The sequence below is a fragment of the Peromyscus leucopus genome, chromosome 2 (assembly GCF_004664715.2).
Source record: "Peromyscus leucopus breed LL Stock chromosome 2, UCI_PerLeu_2.1, whole genome shotgun sequence".
Taxonomy (NCBI): domain Eukaryota; kingdom Metazoa; phylum Chordata; class Mammalia; order Rodentia; family Cricetidae; genus Peromyscus; species Peromyscus leucopus.
In genome coordinates this window covers 28542384-28567323 of record NC_051064.1, presented here as the reverse complement: position 1 = coordinate 28567323, position 24940 = coordinate 28542384, and the positions used below count along the sequence as shown (strand labels likewise).

Genomic DNA, 24940 nt, shown 5'->3' with positions numbered 1-24940 from the left:
GATACATGCATATACACAGAAGCACACACACACCCCCGAGTGCAAAAACACATGCAAGCACACAAATGTACACACACACACACACACACACTCACACACACACACAAAGTGAAAAGCAAAACAAACAAAAAAAAAAGAAGACACCAAAAGCAGCAGATTGTCACAATTAGAGAAGGAAATGAGAATGAGAAATTGAGGAGTTCTTTTCATATATGAAAAATATATAATAATATAGAAAATATAGAAAATTTATAATATAGAAAACTATTCAGCTCTATAAATTGTATGAATTTATAATCTAATTAAAATTTAAACATGAGACAATATGGTACAAAAACAATACCCAAATTTTTATATTCCTTTCATTATAGTAAATTCTAAAATTATTTCTTTCACATGAAAAATAAAAAAACTTCGTTTTTCTTTTTTTATTGAAAATACAGCTTTTCACAAAATATAAGCTGCTCATGGTTTCCCCTCTCTCATCTCCTCTCAGATCCTCCCCACCTGCCCAAATCCATGTCTTCTTTCTCTCTTTAGAAAAATAAATCAAAAAAAGGACATGAGAATCTCTCTCTCTCTCTCTCTCTCTCTCTCTCTCTCTCTCTCTCTCTCTCTCTCTCTCTCTCTCTCACACACACACACACACACACACACACACACACACACACACACAAGACATAGAATCAGAAACCATAATATATAAGCAAAACATCAGTAAGGTTAAAAAAAGTCCTCCAAAAATACCATTGAGTTCACTTGTGTTTGCCTTCTACTGCTGGGCATGGGGTCTGCTCATGTGGATTATATACTTACTGACTGACTATAGGAGGAAACTAATTTTTCATCTCTAAGCAAGTGTTAATTGCAAATAACTTCCCAGCTAAGAACGGAAGCTCTTATTGACTTCCTCTCTTATCACTGGAACCCCATCTGGCATGGATCTGTACAGGCCTGTGCATGCTGACAGTCTCTGGATTCATGTAGGCCTCAGTCCTGTTGTGTATGCAAGGCACTGTTTACTTGGTACCATCCATCCCTCTGGCACATACCTTCTTACTGCCTCCTCTTCTGCATAATTCCCTGAGCCCGGAGGGGAGCAGTTTAAGGAAGATATACCACTTAGGACTGTGTGTTCCAAGGTCTCTCACTCTCAGAACATTGTCCAGTTGTGGGTCTCTGTGGTAGTTCCCATATACTGCAGGATGAAGCTTCTCTGATGATGGCTGAGCAAGGTATTAATCTATGGGTATAGCAGAATGTCATTGAGGGTCATTTTATTGTTATATTCCTGTAGCAGGAATATATTATTTGGTTTTCCCTAGGCCTATGGCCTATCCAGTTTCAGGTTCTGGGCCACCCAAAGAGTGTCAGGCATGCATTTCATCTTGTAGAGTAGGAATTTAATCCAATCATAAGGTGGCTCATTAGTGTGGTAGTTTGAATGTAATTGTTCCCCATAAACTCATGGGGAATGGCATTATTAGGAGGTGTGGTTTTGTTGGAGAGGTGTGGCCTTGTTGGAGGAAGTGTGCCACTGTGGAGGCAGGCTGTGGGTTCTCCTGTGCTCAAGATATTCTCAGTGTCAGAGTCATTTCCTTTTACCTGCAAGATATCGGACACTCAGCTACTTGTCCAGCACCATGTCTGCCTGCATGCTGCCATGTCCCACCATGATGATAATTGACTGAACCTCTGAAACTGTAAGTGAGCCATCCCAATTAAATGTTTTCCTTCATATAGTTGCCATGGTCATGGTTTCTCTTCATAGCAACAGAAACCCTAACTAAGACAGTTATTCATACAATGTTTGTACTACTATTGAACCAACATATCATGCAGGCAGGTAATCTTTGTAGATTTCAGGATTTGTAGCTGGGTTGATGGTTACCTTTCTCTTCTGGTATCCTAAAGAGTACCATTCAGTAATATGAGCACTAGTCACTAGGAATGAAGACTCTAGATAGAACAAACTAGATTTCTCCATGTCAATGAGATACCTATATATTATCTTCAGCAATAGAGGCTTATCATCAGTTTGTGGAGAGTAATCAATAGCCTTGGCAACAGCCTGAGTTGTTTGGTGCTTTCCATGGGGCCCTTTGGCCAAGAATTCAATTAGAGGTAAACCATTTCTGGCACTGGTTTCACTTGGTAGTGAAAGAGTTGGGGTTTTGTCTCTTCCATTATTTAGTGACTGCATTTAGATTTATTTCATATAAGTACATATTTTAAGAAGCTTCTACTATCATAGATTTCCATATGACCCCTCAATGACCCTTAGTGTTGGTTGTTCCTCCTTATATGCGTCCCTTATCCTCCTTCCTCCATCTCTCTGTTTAATCATACTGTTACAGTCTAACTCTTGTCTCTCCATAACTGTCTTAGTTATGGTTTCTATAGCTGTGAAGAGACATCATGACCATGGCAACTCTTATAAAGGAAAACATTTAATTGAGGTGGCTCACTTACAGTTTCAGAGGTTCAGTCCATTATCATCATGGTAAGACATAGTAGCATGCAGGCATACATGATGCTGGAGAAATAGATGAAAGTCCTACATTTTGCAAGCTATGGGAAGTGGTCTGAGTGTCACACTGAACAAAGCTTCAGCATATATGAGACCTCAAAGCCCACTTCTGTAGTCACACATGTCTTCCAACAAGGGCATAGCTACTCCAACAAAGCCACATCTCCTAATAGTGCCACTCCCTTTGGGAGCCATTGTCTTTCAAACCATCACAATAATTATATTTTATCTCCCCATCCTTGGGAGATCCTCCCCGGCCCTGCTAGCCTCTTACTCTGTACCTAACTTCTCTGGTATATAGATTGTAGTGTTCAAACTGAAGGCTTAAAAGCTAACATCTACATATAAGAGAATACATATAATATTTGTCTTTTTGGGGTCTGGATTACCTCACTCAGGATAATTTTTTTCTATCTCCATCCACTTAGATGTGAATATAATGATTTAATTTTTCATCTGCTGAAAAATATTCAATTGTGTATTGTAAAAATGTATACATTTTCATTATTCATTCACCTATTCCATTCATTTGTGGATATCTAGGCTGTTTCATTTTCTGGCTATTATTAATTGAGTAACAATGAACATAGATAACAAAGTTTCTCCTTAGTAGTAGGGAGTCTGTTGAGTATATGACCAAGAGCAATATATCTGGATTGTGAGGTTGATATATTCCCATATTCCTGAGAAACCACCACACTGATATTCACAGTGGCTGTACAAGTATACACTCCCACTAGCAATGAATAGGTCTTCCCCTTTCTCTATATGCTAGCTGGCATGAGCTGTCTTTTGTTTTATTGATCTTGGTCATTCTTATCAGTGTGAAGTAAAATCTCAAAGTAGCTTTGATTTGGGTTTCCCTGATGACTAAGGATGTTGAACATTTCTTTAAGTGTTTCTAAATTATTTGTATTTCATCTTTTGAGGAATCTTTGGTTACTTGTATCCTCATTTTTAATTGAATTATTTGATTTATGTACAGTTTTAAAGCTCTTTATATATTTCAGATTATTAACCCTCTATCAGATGTGCAAAAATAGACTTATATTCTCTGCTTCTCCTAGTTCCTAGGTTTAAACTATGAGTCCAATCTCCTGTTGTAGACCTCTTTGTCTTGTCTGTTGTATAAGTTTTAATCATGAGTCCAATCTCCTGTTATAGACCTCTTTTGTCTTGTCTATTGTATGTATAAGTTTTGGTGGTCTGTGTGTTTCTATAAATTTCTTAGTAGATTTAGTTTTTAATAAATTTAACTTCTAATGATTTAATTTTTAATGAATTTAATTTGTTGACATTATACACAATATTTCTATAACTATGCTGTATTTTTAAAACCTCTATTTTTGTGGTTTTTACATAATATCTCATTAAATTTCTGGTTTTATCAATTTAAATCTTTCTCTTTTCCTGATAGTTACAGTAGCCAAAGGACTGTAAATTCAGTTGATAATTTTTCTGAAGAACTGCCTTTGTTTGGTAGATTGTTTTATTTTTTAATATGCATTAATCAGTTATTTTTTTCCTTCCCTCTGCTAGATTAGGGTTTAATTTACCCTGAACTTTCTTTTAAGGTAGAAAATTGGGCTACACATTTAAGGTTTTTCTTTCTTTTTGTATATATGGTTATAGTTATGAATTTCCTTATGAGCTTGGCTTACACTATCTTCAATATGTTGTGCTTTGGTTTAGTTATCTCCATGTGTTTTGTAATTACTGTGTAATTCCTTGTTTGACTAACTGATTGAGAATATGCTGTTTAATTCACATACAATTTTCCTTCTAATATTTATTTCTGGTTATATTCCACTGTGTTTAGATAATATATGTTATATAATATAAAATTATATATATATATATATATATATGTATGTATATGCATGTTTGCTTGTTTTAAAAATATCCTCCCTCCACTTTTTTTGTCCATGTATTGCTATATAGTATGGGCTTTCAATTTACTGCGTAAGACCAGGCTGACCTCATACTTGCAATCCTTTTCCTTCTGAGTGCTGGAATTACAGGATGTACACCATGCACTCATAATCTTTTTTAAAATGTCAAGAACCAGTATTATATAACACATCTTTTATATAAGGAAGGTTTTATGCATAGTTGAGAAGATTTTATAATTTGTTGTTGAATGAGTGTTGGATAGATGCTAGGCCAAGCTGATATGCTGTACTTCCTTCTGATTCTGTTTATTTATCTATTACTTAAGCCATATTTCTATAGTTTATTATAGTGGACTGTGTGTTTCATTCCACAAACTTGTTAACTTTGCTTCCATGGGAAAGGTATATAACTTAGTAGCACAGTATGTTCTCAGCATCTGTAGGGCCTTGGGTTCAATATATAGTACTACATTTTTGCCTTTGTATGTTTCAGTGCTCTGTGGATTGTGTACATGTTTGTCATTCTGATGTCTTTATGAATTGATCTCTTTATCACTATGCGATGTTCTTGTCTGAGCTGTATTAAAAAGTATAACTAAAACATGTTTTCTTGACTCTTTTATAGATCACAGTTGGGGATATAGGAAAGCCATTTAAGATTCGTATTGGCCACACTAATTCTGGATGCTCCCCTTCCTGGCACTGTAAGGGGGTAAGAATATCATATCATTCCTATTTTATACAAACTTTTCTACAAATTTTCTTCAAGAATTAAGTTTCAGTGAGACATTTTGTAAGTGCTATGAAGTTATGGAGTCACTAATGTAAGCATTATAGCTCAGATGGAAAGGTCTCCTGGCAGCCAGAAGCCAAGGAATACCACAAAGTCACACTGCACAACAAACCTCACACAAGAGATTTATTGGGAGGGTAAAAACTGGGAGTATGAAGCCGGGTGTTGGTGGTGCACTCCTTTAGTCCCAGCACTCGGGAGGCAGAGCCAGGCAGATCTCTGTGAGTTCAAGGCCAGCCTGGGCTACCAAGTGAGCTCCAGGAAAGGCACAAAGCTACACAGAGAAACTCTGTCTCGAAAAACCAAAAATAAAATAAAATAAAAGAAAAGAAAAGAAAAGAAAGAAAACTGGGAGTATGGTTGCTTCTGCTTGGGTGAGAAACAACAGCAAACTGAGCAGGATACAGGGTTTGTATAGAGTTTCTTGGGAAGAAGGTAGAACTTTACAGGGTAGAGATTGGTGGGATTTCATGTCCAGAGATACACTTTTTATTCTGTAGGATGGAGGCAGGATCCAGCAGTTAGGGCAGTTAGAGTATTCGGTTGGTAGAACCTGGCAGTTAAATGTCCTTGTGGGAGGGTCCTGACTACTTGTGTGGCTTGAGGGGCTTATATTCCCCCTTTTTTTGTTTCTTATTGGTAAACAATCAGGTCATGGAAAAATGGGATATGTTATCACTAGACTTCTTCCTGCTGAATCAGGGCGTTGAAGTCCTTTGGGCCAACTTGATCTTTACCATCAGGGTGTAATCAGGAGTTGCAGGCCTCTGGCTCTGTGATTAGGGGCTAGTAATCCTGTTCTAGCAACTGATGAAAAGTCTGGTTAGAGATCTTTTGCATCTATTGTTGAAGAAATCTAGATAAAGAGTTTATAAGGCAGGGTGCAACTAATAGGATTAAGAAAAGCAGGAGAAAAGGGGTTAAGAAGGGTAGCATGCAATTCCACATTGGATGGTCCATGAGCCACTAGTCAGAGGCATCAAGATATCTCTTACATTTTTGAAGATCCATCTGGAGTTGTCAGATCTTGTCTTTTACTTTAACTAACTCATTGACATAGAAGCAACATTCCTCCCTGAGAAAGAGACAATGACCACTTTTTTTTTTGCTGTTAGTAAATCTCATCCTCACTGATTTTGTAGCACTATGGTTACCCAGTGAGTCTATTTGGCCCTGGAGAGTAAGGATGGTCTGAGCCACCCATTGGAGATCCTGGATGAACTGAGAGGAAAACCTACGGTAAATAGCTATGGAAGTAGTCGGTCCTGAGTTTCTGCACCAAAATATAAATGTTACAGATCTGGAGCAAAAAGTATCCTGGCTGTCAGAAGCCAGGCTATACTGACAGCTCTGAAGAAAAAGATGTCCTGGAGGGAAAGGTATCCAGAACACCTGTGTGGCTTTCATAGTAAAAGTGAACAAAGCAGGGAACTCTATAGTGACACTTACCCAATGGAAGAGGAGAGACAATTAGAACAGTAGAAGAGAAAATAGCTGGGGGAGTGCAGGTGTCTTAATAAGTAGAACTGCATGAGTGGTGGGGACCTGGAGATCATTGAAGGAGTATGCTCAAGTGGTGGGTAGCTCCAAGGGTGCAGCAGATTCTTAAAAGGTCAGAGATATAGAAAGAGAGTGGGTATTGAGTCTGGGTGATAAATTTGGTGGGGTTTGATAAGGTTGGTAAAGCTGTGACCCTACCCTGATGATAGAGGAACAAGAATATGTGGGTCCCTATAACTCCATGAGAACTAAATAGGTGGCCCTGGTGTCCAGGATGAGGAGGAGGAGGATGAGGATGAGGAGGAGGAGGAGGAGGAGGAGGAGGAGGTGAGAGCTCTCCTTGATACTGTAATGTCTACCCAAGGCTCCAAGTCAGAGATGGTGGTAGTCAGGCCAAGGGAGCCCAGGTCCCCAGGAACTCATCCAAAGAGCCACCTGGGCTTGATGTCTCCATGCTGTGAAGGTCATGGGATCAGTCAACACCCAAATGCCCTTCTTGATGGCACCTTGAACATGATCTGGGTGGTTTACAAGGGATCAGATAGGTACATCTGAAACAGGGATCAGGAGGTCCTCAGGTTTTTGGGGCCAGATTGCTGAGGCAGTTGCTATGGCCATTTGAAAGGCCTTCTCTAGCACCAGGTATTTTTGTTTTGATGCTTTTTCATCTCTCCCATGGTACACCTTAAAGTCACCACTAAGACTTCTGCCTGTGGAGTCAGGGGTCCTTTCGCTAGACATTTTAGTTTGATCCTAATATCAGGGAAACTCTGCAAGAAGAAGCAGGTCAAACGAAGTTATTTTCTATTTGGGGCCTCAGCATCCAGATTGGTGTATTGTAAAAGGGCCTTTGCGAGATGGTCTAGGAATTGAGATGAGTTATCATGTTTCCTTTCCTTAGACTGTAATATTGCTTGCCCTCATTAGTTAATTAGTACCAACTGACTGAGGGGAAAAGCTTCAACTAAGTAATATTTCTCCTTTTCTATGAAGGGAATACTTGGGACCACTGAGAAATGCATAGTTATGTATGTACATGTATTACTGTTAAAGATCATAGTTTGGGACTGGAGAGATGGTTCAGAGGTTAAGAGCACTGGCTGCTCTTTCAGAGGTCCTGAGTTCAATTCCAAGCAATCACACTGTGGCTCACAACCATCTATAATGAGATCTGGTGTCCTTTTCTGGCATGTGAATACATAATGAATAAATAAATCTTAAAAATGATCATAGATAAAAGATGATTTAAACATTAAAATATGGCTGTCTGTATAGCATCTGCTTCAAAACAGGTGTGAAAATACATCCTTAGTGACATAGTAATCTGTTAGGCTTGGATGGGAGCTCTGGAATTTAGGGGACATATGCTAATTAGGTTAAGGCACTTTGTTTTTTAAAACAAGAAAACCCCTTAATTCTTCTATAATGCTTAAAATGAAAATTCTGCTTATTTCTGTTACTAGCAGTAAATGTGATCTCCTGACTAGACCCCTTATTTCCAGTTTTATGTTTTGGTGAATGGTGTATTTAACTCTGCAATCATTAAAAATTAGGAATCTTTAAGTAAAGTCGTAAAGAGGCAATGATCATTGAATCCAATTCCTAGTATTCTTGGTGTGAAAGTTTGAATGGGAATGGCCCTTTTAGTTTCATGTGTTTGGCAACTTTGCTCCTATTGGTGGATCTGTTTTGGGATGATTAGGAGGTCTGGTCTTTTGGGAGGAGGTGAGCCATTAGGGCATTGAACCAGCCTAAGACAAAGGAGTGCGTATGGGCAGAGAAGCTGGAAGGGAAGAACCGTCTAAGCCCTTTAATAATGGAAATGAAGTAACAAGATTTGTTGCTGGAGTCCAGCTCCAGTGAAGTTCAGGTCCCAAAGATGATGTGTAGAGTCAGAGAGGGGAGGAAGGAGACTGACATGGTCTGAGGGTGAATCGGGATGGATGCCACTTATTGAAAAAAAAGGGCTGCATCTTTTATAATCTATAATTGCACAAATGATTAAATAAAAGCTATAATTAAAAGTCTCCCAACAAATAAAGCAAGCAAGATAGCAAGCCCAGGGCCAGATGGATTCAGACTTTCAAGAGATTACCACAAATACTCTTCATATTGTTCTACAAAGTTGAAACTGAAGGAGCATTTTCTAACTCTTTTTATGAAGCTCAAATTACATTGATATGTAATCCACACAAAGACTCAACTAAGAAAGAAAATTAAAGACCAATTTGCCTTATGAGCAAAATGCAAAAATTCTCAACAAAATACTTGCAAATAGAATTCAAGAACACATTAAAAAGATCATTCTCTATGATAAAGCTGACTTTATTCCAGAGATGCAGGGATGATTCAGTATATGTAAATCCATAAATGTAATACATTATAAATTAAATGAAAGACAAAATCCACATGCTCATCTCATTAGATGCCAAAAAGACTGTTAAAAGCCAACATCACTTCATGATAAAAGTCATATAAAGACTAGGGATACAAGGGGCATACCTCAACATAATAATGACAATATACAGCAAATCTACAGCCAGCATCTAATAGAGAGAAACTCAGGAATAAGACAAAGATGCCCATTCTTTTCATATCCATTCAATATAGTCCTTGAAGTCTTAGCTAGAACAATAAGACAACTGAAAGACATCAAGGGACACTAATAGGGAAGGATGTAGTCAAAGTATCTTCACTTGTAGATGGTAGTATTTCATACATAAAAGACCCTGAGGACTCCACCAGGAAACTTCTACAGCTGAAAAAGACTTTCAGTAAAGTATCAGAATACCACATTAACACAGATAAACCAGTAGCCTTCCTGTATACAAATGATAAAATAAACCGAGAAAGCAATCAAGGAAGCAGTACCTTTCACAATAACCTAAAAAAGGCTTGAAATAACTCTAACTAAGCAAGTAAATGACTTGTATAATAAAAACTTTAAGATACCGAAGAAATAAAAGATACCAGATAATACAAAATTTCCCATACTTATAGATCAGTAGGATTAGTGTAGAGAAAATGGCCATCCTACAAAATCAAATTCAATACAATACCCATCAAAATTCCAACACAATTTTCATAGAAATCAAAAGGACAATTTTCATCTTTTTGGATGGATATGGAAACATAAAATCCAAAATAGCTAAAACAGTCATGAATAATAATATTACTGCTGAAAGTATCACCCATCCTGACTTCAAGTTGTATTACAGAGATATAGTAATAAAATTCAGAATGGTATTGGCATAAAGACAGACAGGTTGATTAATGGAATGAAACTGAAGATGCAGACACAAAACTATACACCAATGGATACCTTGTTTTTGACAAAGAAGCCAAAAATACACACTAAAAAAAAACTTAAACAAAAGGCATATATAACATATTCCCAAATAACTCCACATTGCATTACAGAGACACTTGCTCATCCATGTTCATTGCTGTTCTATTAGTAATAGCTAGAAATTGAAAACAGCCTAGATGTCCATCAACTGGTGAGTAGATAATGAAAATGTGGTACATTTACATAACAGAATATTATTCAGCTGTTTATAAAAATTAAGAAATTCAGAGGTATATTGTTTGGGCTAGAAAAAAAAATCACCGAGTGAGGTGATCCAGATCCAAAAAGACAAATATTATATGTTTTCTCTTCTACGTAGATGTTAGCTTTTAAACCTTCAATATGTCCTACAATCTGAAAAACCACAGAAGTTAGGTATAGCATAAGGTATTGGTGGAAAAGGAGGATCTCCCAAGAAAGAAAAAAATAGAATGCATAGTTATGGAGAGACTAGAATTAAGAGAAGTGAATGGGGAGGGGGATGGAAAAGAGCAGTAAGAAGGGAGTATGAGGAAAGATAACTAACATTAAGGACCATTTGAAGACCATATGGAAACTTACTAATGTAGAATCTTCCTAAACCATATACATAAACAAAGCAATCTAAATGGATTTACCAGGTAATGGGGAGATAATGTCCCAACTAGACATGTTTCCCTACCATTTACTAGGAATAGCTTGTATCTAGTTGAATCACTGGACAAAGGGGTTCTATGGCCATCTCCAACATCTATCATTATTGGTTTCTCTCCACAAAGTGATAATAAGGCCCTACTGCTTAAGACAATACTTACATATCTCATTTGACTTGGTGAAGTCAAGCTGGTACCTAATGAGAGCTTTTACCCCTGGTGACTAGTGTTCATGGTACTGAAGGTTCTCTGTAGGATACAAGAGGAAGGTAACCATCAACCCAGCTACAAATATTGCTATCTACAAAGATGACCTGCTTGCATGATATGTTGGTTCAATAGTGGCACAAACATTGTGTGAGTAACCAATCACCTTCTGACTGGATTTAAGTCTCACTTCACAAGATGGAATGCATGCCTGACACTGCTTGGGTAGTCTCAAACTTGAAACTGCATATACCATAGTTTTAGGGATCACCAAATACTGTTTCTGCTAAAGGAATATAGTAACAAAATGACTCCTATTGACATCCTGTTTTAACCATAGATCAGACTTCTTTTAGTAGATGGGAACTAACAGATGCCCACACTGTGCAATGTACAGAGAATAAGAGACTTTTGGAATAGTCTGTCCTGTAGGGGATATCTTCATCAAACTTATCCCTTCAGGGCTCAGGAAACTGTAGAAGAAGAGGAGGAAACATTGTAAGAGGCAGAGGGGATGCATGACTACAGAGAAAGTGTCCTCCAGACACAACAGGACTGATGCACATATGAACTCACAGAGACTGTGTCAGCATGCACAGAAACCTCACAGGTTCAAGTCAAATGGAGTTCCAATGCTAACAGGGGAAGTGGACATGGGCTGCCATTCCTAACCCAAAATTTGTCTGCTACTGACACCTGCAAAAATTATTTTACTCTAATGGAATCTCACTGGGTACATTTACCTCAATGTTCCATGTTCAACAATAGATGGCCAACATAAAATGAACTCAATATGTATGTTTTCAGACTTTTGAAGACTTTTTGTTTTATATGGCTTTGTTTTGGCATTTTTGCCTTATTGGTTCTTTTAGTTGTATATTTTGTTTTCCAATATTGTGAGTTTGTGAAATTTTTTGGGGGGGTGGTGTGTATTTTTTATTTAGTTTTCTTTTAAATTTATTTTCCTGTTTGTGAAGAGAGGGAGAGAAAGGAAGACTATGTTTCAGGAGTTGGGGATATAAAGAGGATCTGGGAGGAGGTAGAGGAGAAGAAAGCATGATCAGAATATATTATATGAAAAAATTATCAATGAAAAGGGGAGGAGAAACACAGTTGGCACTATTGGGGGATAAGCAGGAGGAATGAGGAATGAGGAATGAGGAATGAGGAGGGTTAATGCTGGAATAAATGGGGCAAAGGGAACAAATGAGAACAAGGTGTAATAACAACAAAGATACCCTGATCAAACCTATTTAAAAATCACAGTCATAATTCTATTTGAAATGAATGTCTTATAGATAAAATATAGTTGGATCACAATCTTTAATTTAGCAATATTTACAAAACATTTATTTTGTATATAAAATGGATGTACCTCATACATGAAGTAATGTTCTGAAAGGTGATTTATAAGCCTAGTTTATATAGTAATTCAACAAAGAGTTAAATTGCTTGGAAACATGTCAAAACAATGGAAGAAGATTTTGAATGTTAAAGTTGTTGAACTGTGGGTTAGCAAATACATGAGAAATGATGATGGACAAGGGTAGAACTTAACATTAATAAAGCTTTTAATGTCAGCTGCAGGTGGATCCAAGTCTTTGATGACTGTCTTAGCTAGGGTTTCTTTGCTGTGATGAAACACCATGACCAAAAAGTAAGTTGGGGAGGAAATGTTACTCTTCATCACTGAAAGTCAGGCCAGGAACTCAAACAGGGCAAGATCCTAGGGAAAGGAGCTCATGTAAAGGCCACAGAGGGGTGGTATTTACTGGCTTGCTTTCCCTGGCTTGCTAAGCCTGCCTTCTTATAGAACCTAGGACCAGCAGCCCAAGGATGGCACCACCCACAATGGGCTGGGCCTTCCCACATTGATCACTAATTGAGCAAATGCCTTACAGCTTGATCTCATGGAGGCATTTCCTCAACTGAGGCTCTTTCCTCTCTGATGACTCTAACTTGTGACAAGTTGACACACAAAACCCTGACCCCTTGTCAAATTGACATACAAACATAACTATTAAGCCACACCCTTCCTTTCTTATACCTCCCCAAGATCTCAGATTTGTAGTCAGTTTTTTTTTTTTCTAACTCTCTGCTCTTTGGAGACCTGCTACCCAGCTCCCAAATAAATACTCAGAGACTTATTCTTACTTATGAATTCCTGGCCTTAGCTTCCCTTATTTCTAACCTGGTTTTCTTAACTAATTATCCCACCTACCTTTTACCTCTGGGCTTTTACCTTTTTTGTTATTCTATATTCCTTTCTTTCCTTCTTACTCCATGCCTGGTTGTACAGCTGGGTGGCTGGCCCCTGGTGTCCTCCTCTCCTTCTCTCGCTTCTCCTCTCCATCTCTCCTATTTATTCTCTATGTACGCCAGCCACGCCTATCCTTTCTCCTGCCTAGCTATTGGCTGTTCAGCTCTTTATTAGACCAACTAGGTGCTTTAAACAGGCAAAGTAGCACAGCTTTACAGAGTTAAACAAATGCAACACGAAAGAATACAATACATCTTTGCATCATTAAACAAAGGTTCCACAGCATAAATGAATGTAACACATCTTAAGTTATATTTCACAACACAACACACATTAAAAATATGAATAACTTTAGAAGTCCCACAATCCTTACAAATTCAAAAACATTACAATTTTAGTTCATTTAAAATAGCCAATCTCTTTTAAAATATGAAGTCTTTTAAAATTCAGTCTCCCAAATGTGAACTCCAGTAAAATACTTTGAGGGAAAAATCAGGGCACAGTCACAATTGAATCAAAGCAAAACTGAATTCCAACCATCCATAGGCTGGGATTCACAATCCTCTGGACTCCTCTGCTTCTTTGACTCTGCCCTCTGCAGCACTCATAGCTTGTTTTCTAGGCCCTTGCTGGCTCCACTGCCACAGCTGCTACTGTTTTTGGTGGTCATCCCATGGTACTAGCATCTCCAAAATGCTGCGATCTTCTGCTGCAACTGCATTGTACTTTTACCAATAGCCTCTAAAAGGCTCTATTCATGGTGCCAAGCCTCAACTTCTTTGCACGACCCCTTCAGTCCTGGGCCTTCAATTGCCACTAAGGCTGCACCTACACTAAGGGACTCTCCTGGCCTCTTACAATGCCAAGCCCCATCTACTCTCCATGACCCCTTCATGCCTTCAAAATGAGTATTACTTTGGTGACACACATTACTAAGTCTGGCTGCCAGCATGAGGTACAACCATGGTTGCCTCTGGAACACAGCTTCTCTGTGCCCTCAAGAAGCAATTCCCAGAACATTTCACCTCAGTGATGCTGATATCTTCTTAATCACCACTAATTTCTTAACTCCAGCTGACCAGCATCAAGTATCCTGGCAAAGCTATGTTTCGCTTTAGTAGTTCCAGTATCTTGTTATCACAACAGATTCTTCAGCCCAGCCAACCAGAACCACAGAATCTTAGTTCAAAATAACAAATGACCCTGGCAGAGTCTTTAAACCTCCTTCTGAAATTTCACAAATCAGGTCTCTATCTTCTGCACTACTATTAACATTCCTATCTTCCAATCTCCCACAGAACATCCCACAAAGCTCTTAATACTCAATGGCTTTCCTAGCCCAAAGTTCCAAAGTCCTTCCACAATCCCCCCTAATACATGATCAGGTCTGTCACAGCAATGCCCCACTACACTGGTACCAATTTGTCTTAGTTAGTGTTTTTATTGCTATGACGAGACATCATGACCAAAAAACAGGTTGAAAAGAAAAGGGTTTATTTGGCCTACACGTCCACATTGCTGTTCATCATTGAAAGAAGTCAGGACAGGAACCCAAACAGTGCAGGATCCTGGAGGCAAGAGCTGATGCAGAGGTCGAGGAGGGATGCTGCTTTCTGGCTTTCTCCCCTTCACTTGCTCCTCCTGCTTTCTTAGAGAACCTAGGGCCACCAGCACAGGGGTGCTACCTCTCTCCATGGGCTCTGCCCTTCCCCATTGATCACTAATTGAGAAAATGCCTTATGGATGGATCTCATGGAGGCATTTCTTCAACTGATGACTCTGGCTTGTGTCAAATTAACACACAAAACCAGTCAGTACAATGACTAATCATGTATTAGAAATTATTTGAAATTAGTCTATTATATTTGGGTTGATGTACATATTTATTTGTACACAAACAATTATGAATAAATCCATGAAAACAGACCATGGAAAACTATAGAGACATCTGAAGTTGAACTGAATACATTTTGCCTTATAGCCAGAAGCCTGTGAGAGTCAGGGAGTGGCATGTGGTAGTTAGTGTAACCCCTTCATAGGTCTTATGTTTGAATACTTGGATCTCAATTTGATGGAACTGTTGAAAAGGATTGGGAGTTCTGGCCTTATTGGAAGAGGTGTGTCACTGGGTATGGGCTTTGAGGTTTCAAAATAGTGGTGCCATTCCCAGTGTGCCTCTCTCTGCCACCTGCTTGTGGATTAAGATATTAGCTCTCAGCTATTCGTAGTGCCACTCCTTTGCTCTGCCATTGTGGATTCTAATCCCCCCAAACCATAAGCAAATTAAACACTTTCTTTTATAAGTGGCCTTGGTCATGGTGTTTTATCACAACAATAGAAAAGTAAATAAGACACTTGGTAAATTTTCTCTCTTGCAGTTTTATAATATGAGAGAAAAATTCATGGAAGGTGAATCATTACCGAAATCACATTTTTTTACTGTGTTATTAGGGATAAATAAATGTTAGTAATTCCATCACCTTTACCTTAAAGTCATGAAAATTCTTGAAGCAAGATGAAAAATTAAGTTTACTTTGTAAAAAGTAATAGTTAGAGTTCAAAATTACCCCCTGACTTTTGTATAAGATAATATTCTTCCTTTTGTCCTTTAGGCCTTACTTACAAAGTAGAATATTAAAGTTGATACTTACATAATTACATGATATTTTTCATTTTTATTGTTTAATAAATTTATAAAATTTTATCATAAATGCATTTGATATCTCATTTAGTTACTAACTACTAACTAGTACTATATTAATTATGAAGCTAGGGTGCTGGGACACTTGTTAAATGATTTGAAAAGATTATGTAAAATTGCAATGGAAAAATACAACAATCAGAGTGAAATATTCTCTTCCATTTCTCCCTAACACAAATACATTCTCATTGAAAGACAGTTTTCTTGTTTGAGAGCCCATGAAAAGAGGAAGCCTTTCCTGCTGCAGGAAGGGGAGGTGGTGGGACTAAACTCAGGGCTTTGTACATGGCAAACTTATATTCACCTCTTAGCTACCACCAATTCCTGAGACACAACTGCTACAAGACATTCTTTATTCAGAATCTTATTCCAAGTATAAAAAGAGCCTTGTATAGTTTGTTGTTTTGGATAAGTAAGATTCCAGTAATGCGTTATTACATTTTATTCAATTCTCTATAGTTTATACATTTGAACTATGACCTAAGTATCAAGTTTGAAGAAAGTCCACTTTATTCTTTGATGCTTTTTTTTTTTTTTTTTTTTTTTTGCTATTACAGATAGAATTGCAAAACATGAATTCTGGAGAAAAGTTTTATATTCCTGTTCAACGATGGCTGGCACAGGAGCAAGAAGATGGAGAAATCTGCAGAGAATTCCCAATTTTAAGTAAAGGACAACCTGTCCTTCCAGGTAAGGGAGATTCAACTCCATATACTGCGAATAAAACCAGCTTACCCAAATACGGAAGAACAAGGAACTGAATATTTGGATTTTGAATAAGTAATTGAATGAATGATTAAGATGGTTAATGTTTAAATCAATTACTGTTGCTCTTATGACAAATGCACACAAATGTTTTAAAATTGTTTTATACATCAGTGTTCAGTAATATGTTCTTATTGTAGTTAGTCTTGTTGGAAGGTCAATTGAAATTCCACTTAATGAAAATAAGATTAATTCATAGAAGATAAAACTCAACATTCTCTAGAGCAGTGATTCTCAACTTTATTAATGCTGTCACTCTTTAGTACAGTTCCTCATGTTGTGGTGACCCCTGACCATAAAATTATTTTTGTTGCTACTCATAACTGTAATTTTGCTAGTGTTATGAATCGTAATGTAAATATTTTTGGAGATAGAGGTTTGCCAAGGGGGTCATAACACATAGGTTAAGAACTGCTGCTCCAGAGGACTAGAACTAAGTGAATAGAAATGCGGGTTTATTCTACACTGTCACACAAACTGTACAGAGTACAGTCTGGATAGTTCCACAGTGGCTGCTCTCACACTGGAGACACCAAGAACAGGTTACCTTCTCAAACTACCAGGCTGACTGCCTCAGTAGTCCTTCCCCGGCACTGTAGGCCTGAGGACTCCTAGAGAGTCACTGGTTTTCAGTCTATGTTGGAGGCTTGTAGAAACTGTATTTTATTATCAATGAAACAATGTATCAGCAGAGGCAGTGATAGGGTAGATAAACTCATCAACAGGGTGGATGAACTTGCCAATGAAGTGCTAGGGTGGAATGCAGAAAGGCAAAATTTTTCTGTTGGGCCCCTTTAACTGCTTCTGGAAGGTGCTCTTTCAACTTTAAGTAATGTTGACCAAGAAAATCCATTAAACTATAAAGGAAAGTACAAGCTGAGTGAAAATGGAGCATATAGAGTAATAGAGAATCTTTTCCAACTATCTAATTACATTACACCCAAGAAAGAATTAATATTCAGACTATACAAAAAACTAAAACAACAACAAAAAAAACTAAAAAAAAAAATCAAGGAAACAAACAATCCAATTTAAAAAATCAACTATGTATCTGAATAAAGAGTATTAAAAAGAACAAATAAAAGTGGCTAGTAAATATCTTTTAAGTGTTTGATACCTTTAGTAAACAAGGACATGCAAATTAAAATACTCTACAATCTTACCCCAGTCAGAATAGCTAAAACCAATAAAACAACTGATAACTAATGCTGGTAAGTATACAAAGAAAGGATTATTGTAAACTGGTATTGCTACTATGGGAATAAATGTGGAGAATACTTAAAAGCTAAAAAAAAAGACCTGCTATATGACCTAGATATAACACTCCTTTGCATGTATCCAAAGGTTCAATATCGTACTATAAAGATGCTTGCTCAGCCATATTTGCTGCTTAATTCACTATAGCCAGGAAAAGGACACAGCTTAGACAACCTTCAATTGATGAATGGATAATAAAAATGTGCATATGCACAATGGAATTCTATTCAGATGTAAAGAAAAATTAAATTATAAAATCTGCAGGAACATGGATTGAATTAGATTGAATTAGAAAAAATATACTGAATGAGGTAATCTGGGCTTAGAAAGACAAAAGCTTCATGTATTATTTGTGGATCCTAGTTATGAATCTTTAGATTTGAGTATGTAACCTGAAGTGACCACAGAAGCCAGAGAGTAGAAAGGACCTAAGGGAGGAGGGATGGAGAAGGACCTTGGGAGAGGGGCTTAGTATGACACAGGTGCTATGAAGGGAAAAAGGAAAAACAGGAGGAGGGCACCTAACTGGAGAGGAGAGTTGGAGGGTAATATAGAGGGAAAAAGAGGATGGAGAGATAAATAGCATTAAAGGTGTTTGTAAAAGCTGTAGGGGGACATTATTTTATAAACTTAAAATAATGCTCTCCACAAGAACCACAGACTATCTAACTAAAACTCTGGTACCAGATATGGAAACATCCTTTGAATCTTTGGTCAAGAGGGCCGAAGAAACCCCAAATAGTACAAACTGTCATTGTTGCCACAATTACTCATTGTTGCCACAGTATTCAAAGGTAAAACCCTATTGCTGGGTCTTACTCCACACTTCAGGCATAGGACATGGAGGATCTGAGCTCAAACCGACTTATGCCTACATCTTAATGTATTTTTTTATCTGTAGTCTCATCTGGTGGTTTCAAAGTTTCCAGTTTTACACTAATGAAGGCCTTTAATTCATTTTTAATAGAGAGATAAGAAAAAAATCTAGTTCTATCCTTCTACATATATATACATACACTTTTCTCAGCACCAGCTGATGGCTGTAGTTACATGAATTTATTCCTATTTCCTCTATTCTGTTCTGTTCTATTGGTCTACACACTAATTTTTGTGCTAGTGTCATGCTGTTTTGTTATTCTGGCTTCATAATGTAATTTTTTAAAATTTTTTTTAAAATTTTTTATTTTACAATACTATTCAGTTCTACATAATAGCCATAGATTCCCTTGTTCTCTCCCCTCCTGCCCCCCTCCTCTTCCCCCCAGCCCACCCCCCATTCCCACTGCCTCCAGATCAAGGTCTCCCCCGAGGACTGGGATCGACCTGATAGACTCAGTCCAGGCAGGTCCAGTCCCCTCCTCCCAGATTGAGCCAAGCATTCCTGCATAAGTCCCAGGTTTCAAACAGCTAACTCATGCAACCAGCCCAGGACCTGGTACCACTGCCTAGATGCCTCCCAAACAGATCAAGCCAATCAACTGTCTCACCTATTCTGAGGGCCTGATCCAGTTGGGGGCCCCTCAGCCTTTGGTTCATAGTTCATGTGTTTCCATTTGTTTGGTTATTTGTCCCTGTGCTTTATCCAACTTTGGTTTCAACAATTCTCGCTCATATAAACCCTCCTCTTTCTCACTAATTAGACTCCCAGCGCTCCACCCTGGGCCTAGCCGTGGATGTCTGCATCCAGATTCCTCAGTCCTTGGATGGGGTTTCTGGCCCAACTATTAGTGTGTTTGGCCATCCCATCACCAAAGTAGGTCAGTCCCGGCTGTCTCTCGACCATTGCCAGCAGTCTTTTGTGGGGGTATCTTTGTGGATTTCTGTGGGCCTCTTTAGCTCTTTGTTTCTTCCTTTTCTCATGTGGTCTTCATTTACCATGGTCTCCTATTCCTTGTTCTCCCTCTCTTTTCTTGATCCAGCTAGGATCTCCCGCTCTCTTTCCCTCGATCCTCGCCCTTCATTGCTCCCACTCATGTCTGGGCTGTTCATGTAGATCTCATCCATTTCTCCATGTCTTTCTTGGGGTCCTGTTTTCCAGGTAGCCTCACTGGTGATGTGAGTAGCAGTCCAGTCATCCTTGTTCCACATCTAGTATCCTCCTATGAGTAAATACATACCATATTTGTCTTTCTGAGTCTGGGTTACCTCACTCAGGATGATTTTTTCTAGATCCATCCATTTGCCTGCAAACCTCATGATGTCATTGCTTTTCTCTGCTGAGTGGTATTCCATTGTGTATATGTGCCACAATTTATTTATCCATTCTTTAGTTGAAGGGCATCTAGGTTGTTTCCAGGTTTTGGCTATTACAAACAATGCTGATATGAACATAGCTGAGCAAGTGCTCTTGTGGTATGATTGGGCATTTCTTGGGTGTATGCCCAAGAGTGGTATAGCTGGATCTTGGGGGAGACTGATTCCCAATTTTCTGAGAAAGCACCATATTGATTTCCAAAGTGCTTGTACAAGCTTGCATTCCCACCAGCAGTGGAGGAGAGTTCCCCTAGTTCCATATCCTCTCCAGCATAAAGTGTCTTCATTGCTTTTGATCTTAGCCATTCTGACAGGCATAAGGTGGTATCTCAGAGTTGTTTTGATTTGCATTTCCCCAATGATTAGGGATGTTGAGCAATTCCTTAAATGTCTTTCAGCCATTTGAGTTTCCTCTGTTGAGAATTCTCTGTTTAGTTCTATAGGCCATCTCTTAATTGGACTGTTGGTCATTTTGATGTCTAATGTCTTGAGTTCCTTATATATTCTGGATATCAGTCCTCTGTCAGATGTGGGGTTGGTGAAGACCTTTTCCCATTCTGTAGGCTGTCGCTTTGCCTTGTTGACCATATCCTTTGCTCTACAAAAGCTTCTCAGTTTCAAGAGGTCCCATTGATTGATTGTTTCTCTCAGTGTCTGGGCTACTGGTGTTATATTTAGGAAGTGATCTCCTATGCCAATGCATTCAAGACTACTTCCTACTTTCTCTTCTAGCAGGTTCAGAATAGCTGGATTTATGTTGAGGTCCTTGATCCACTTGGACTTAAGTTTTGTGCACGGTGACAGATATGGATCTATTTGCAGCCTTCTACACGTTGATATCCAGTTATGCCACCACCATTTGTTGAAGATGCTTTCTTTTTTCCATTGTATACTTTTGGCTTCTTTGTCAAAAATTATATGTTCATAGGTGTGCTGGTTAATGTCAGGGTCTTCAATTCTATTCCATTGGTCCATTGTCGGTTTTTATGCCAATACCAAGCTGTTTTTATTACTGTAGCTCTATAGTAGAGCTTGAAGTCAGGGATTGTGATGCCTCCATAGGTTGTTTTATTGTACAGGATTCTTTTGGCTATCCTGGGTTTTTTGTTTTTCCATATGAAGTTGAGTATTATTCTTTCCAGGTCTGTGAAGAATTGTGTTGGTATTTTGATGGGGATTGCATTGAATCTGTAGATTGCTTTTGGTAAAATTGCCATTTTTACTATGTTGGTTCTGCCTATCCATGAGCATGGGAGATCTTTCCATTTTCTGACATCTTCAATTTCTTTTTTCAGGGACTTAAAGTTCTTATCATATATGTCCTTCACTTGCTTGGTTAGTGTTACCCCAAGGTATTTTGTCATTTGTGGCTATTGTAAAGGGTGATGTATCTCTGATTGCCTTCTCAGCTTCTTTGTCCATTGTATATAGGAGGGCTATTGATTTTTTTGAGTTGATCTTGTATCCTGCTATGTTGCTGAAGGTGTTTAGAAGCTTTATCAGTTCCTGGGTGGAATCTTTGGGGTCACTCAAGTATACTATCATGTCATCTGCAAATAGGGAAAGCTTGACTTCTTCCTTTCCAATTTGTATCCCCTTAATCTCCTTATGTTGTCTTATTGCTCTGGCTAGAACTTCAAGTACTATATTGAATAAGTTGGGGAGAGTGGACAGCCTTGCCTCATTCCTGATTTTAGTGGCATTGCTTTGAGTTTCTCTTCATTTAATTTGATGTTGGCTGTTGGCTTGCTGTAAATTGTCTTCATTATGTTTAGGTATATTCCCTGTATTCCTGATCTCTCCAAGACTTTTATCATGAAGGGGTGTTGGATTTTGTCAAATGCCTTTTCTGCATCTAGTGAGATGATCATGTTATTTGTTCCTTTGAGTTTGTTTATATCGTGTATTACATTGACGGACTTTTGTATGTTGAACCACCCTTGCATCCCTGAGATGAAGCCTACTTGATCATGGTGGATAATTGTTTTGATGTGTTCTTGGAGTCTGTTTGCCAGTATTTTATTGAATGTTTTTGCATCAATGTTAATGAGGGAGATCGGTCTGTAGTTCTCCTTCTTTGTTGTATTTTTGTTTGGTTTAGGAATCAGGGTAATTGTAGCCTCATAGAAGGAGTTTGGTAATGTTCCTTCTGTTTCTATTGTGTAGAACCATTTAGAGAGTATTGGTATTAACTCTTCTTTGAAGATGTGGTAGAATTCTGTGCTGAAACCATCTGGTCCTGGGCTTTTTTTTGTTGGGAGACTTTTAATGACTGTTTCTATTTCCTTAGGGGTTATTGGACTATTTAAATAGTTTATATTGTCTTGATTTAACTTAGTTATGTGGTACCTATCCAGAAAATTGTCCATTTCTTTTAGGTTTTCCAGTTTTGAGGAGTAGAAGTTTTTGAAATATGACCTGATAATTCTCTGGATTTCCTCAATGTCTGTTGTTATGTGCCCCTTTTCATTTCTGATTTTGTTAATTTGGATTCTCTCTCTCTCTGTCTTTTGGTTAGTTTGGATAAGGGTTTGTCTATCTTGTTGATTTTCTCAAAGAACCAACTCTTCGTTTCATTAATTTTTTGTATTATTCTCTTAGTTTCTAATTTCTTAATTTCACCTCTCACTTTGATAATTTCCTGGTGTCTATTCTTCCTGGGAGACTTTGCTTCTTCTTGTTCTAGAGCTTTCAGGTGTGCTGTTAAGTCACTAGTGTGAGATTTCTCCAACTTCTTTATGTGGGCATTTAGTGCTATGAATTTCCCTCTTAGCACTGCTTTCATAGTGTCCCATAAGTTTGGGTATGTGGTGTCTTCATTTTCATTGATCTCTAGGAAGTCTTTAATTTCTTTCTTTATTTCTTCCTTAACCCATTGGTGATTCAGTTGAGCATTATTCAGTTTCCATGAGATTGTAGGTTTTCTGTAGTTTTTGTTGTTGTTGAAATCTAACTTTAAACCGTGGTGGTCTGATAGAACACAGGAGGTTATTCCAATTGTTTTGTATCTGTTGAGATTTGCTTTGTGGCCAAGTATGTGATCGATTTTAGAGAAAGTTCCATGGGGTGCTGAGAAGGAGGTATATTCTTTCTTGTTAGGATGGAATGTTCTGTAGATATCTATTAGGTCCAATTGGGTCATGACATCAGTTAAGTCCTTTATTTCTCTGTTAAGTTTTGATTTGGGAGATCTGTCCAGTGGTGAAAGTGGGGTGTTGAGATCTCCCACTATTAATGTGTGGGGTTTTATATGTGGTTTAAGCTTTAGTAATGTTTCTTTTACATATGTGGGTGCCCTTGTGTTTGGGGCATAAATGTTCAGAATTGAAACTTCATCTTGGTGGATCTTTCCTGTGATGAGTATGTAATGCCCTTCTTGATCTCTTTTGATTGATTTTAGTTTGAAGTCTATTTTGTTGGATATCAGGATGGCTACCCCTGCTTGTTTCTTAAGACCATTTGATTGGAAAGTCTTTTCCCAGTCTTTTATTCTTAGGTAGTGTCTGTCTTTGAATTTGAGATGTGTTTCTTGTATACAGCAGAAAGATGGGTCCTGTTTTCATATTTATTCTCTAAGCCTTTGTCTTTTTATAGGTGAATTAAGTCTGTTGATATTAAGGGATATTAACGACCACTGATTGTTCATCCCTGTTATTTTTGGTGGTAGTGTGTGTGTACTTCTCTTCTTTGGGGTTTACTGCTGTGGCTTTATCTATTGCCTGTGTTTTCGAGTGTGTATCTGACTTCCTTCAGTTGGAATTTTCCGTCTAGTGCTTTCTGTAGGGCTGGGTTTGTGGATAGGTATTGTTTAAATCTGGCTTTGTCTTGGAATGTCTTGTTCCTTCAGTCTATGATGATTGAAAGTTTTGCTGGGTATATTAGTCTGGGCTGACATCTATGGTCTCTTAGTGTCTGCATTACATCTGTCCAGGTCCTTCTGGCTTTCAAAGTCTCCATTGAGAAATCGGGTGTTATTCTGATGGGTTTACCTTTATAGGTCACTTGGCCTTTTTCCTTGGCTGCTCTTAATATTCTTTCTTTATTCTGTACATTTAGTTGTTTAATTATTATGTGTCGAGGGGACTGTTTATGGGGGTCTAGTCTGTTTGGTGTTCTATAGGCTTCTTGTATCTTCATAGGCATTTCTTTCTTTAAGTTGGGAAAGTTTTCTTCTATGATTTTTTGAATATATTTTCTGTGCCTTTGAGTTGGTATTCTTCACCTTCTTCTATCCCTATAATTTGTAGGTTTGGTCTTTTCGTGGTGTCCCAACTTTCTTGGACATTTTGGTTCATGACTTTGTTGGCTTTAGTGTTTCCTTCGACTGATGAAACTATTTCTTCTACTGTATCTTCAATGCCAGAGATCCTCTCTTCCGTCTCTTGCATTCTGTTGGTTATACTTGCATCTGAAGTTCCCGATCTTTTATTCAGGTTTTCTATTTCCAGCATTCTCTCTGTTTGTGTCTTCTTTATTTTTTCAATTTCCCTTTTCAGGTCTTGGACTGTTTCCTTTACTTGTTTCATTGCTTTTTCATGATTTTCTTTCAGTACTTTATTGTTTTCTTCCAGTACTTTATTGTTTTCTTTCTGTACTTTATTGTTTTCTTCCAGGACTTTATTGTTTTCTTGCAGGACTTTATTGTTTGCTTCTAATTTATTTGCCCTTTCCTCTAGTTGTTTACAGCGTTCTTCCAATTTTCTTGTCTTTAGCTCTACACAAGCCTCTACCTTCTTCATGATGCTACTCATAGGGCTACTTTCTTCTGCTTCTTCCAATTTTTGATGTTCAGGTCTAGATG

General features: G+C 38.0%; 1 protein-coding gene across 1 annotated transcript in view; it reads left to right on the top strand.

The window, feature by feature from the left end:
• Rp1 (RP1 axonemal microtubule associated) overlaps positions 1-24940 on the top strand; it is a 294119-nt gene that overhangs the window by 107653 nt on the left and 161526 nt on the right. Inside the window, exons 5-6 of the mRNA XM_037202448.1 lie at positions 5048-5134; positions 16422-16554. Of these exons, the coding sequence (XP_037058343.1) occupies positions 5048-5134; positions 16422-16554 (220 nt within the window). The remainder of the gene's footprint in view (positions 1-5047; positions 5135-16421; positions 16555-24940) is intronic.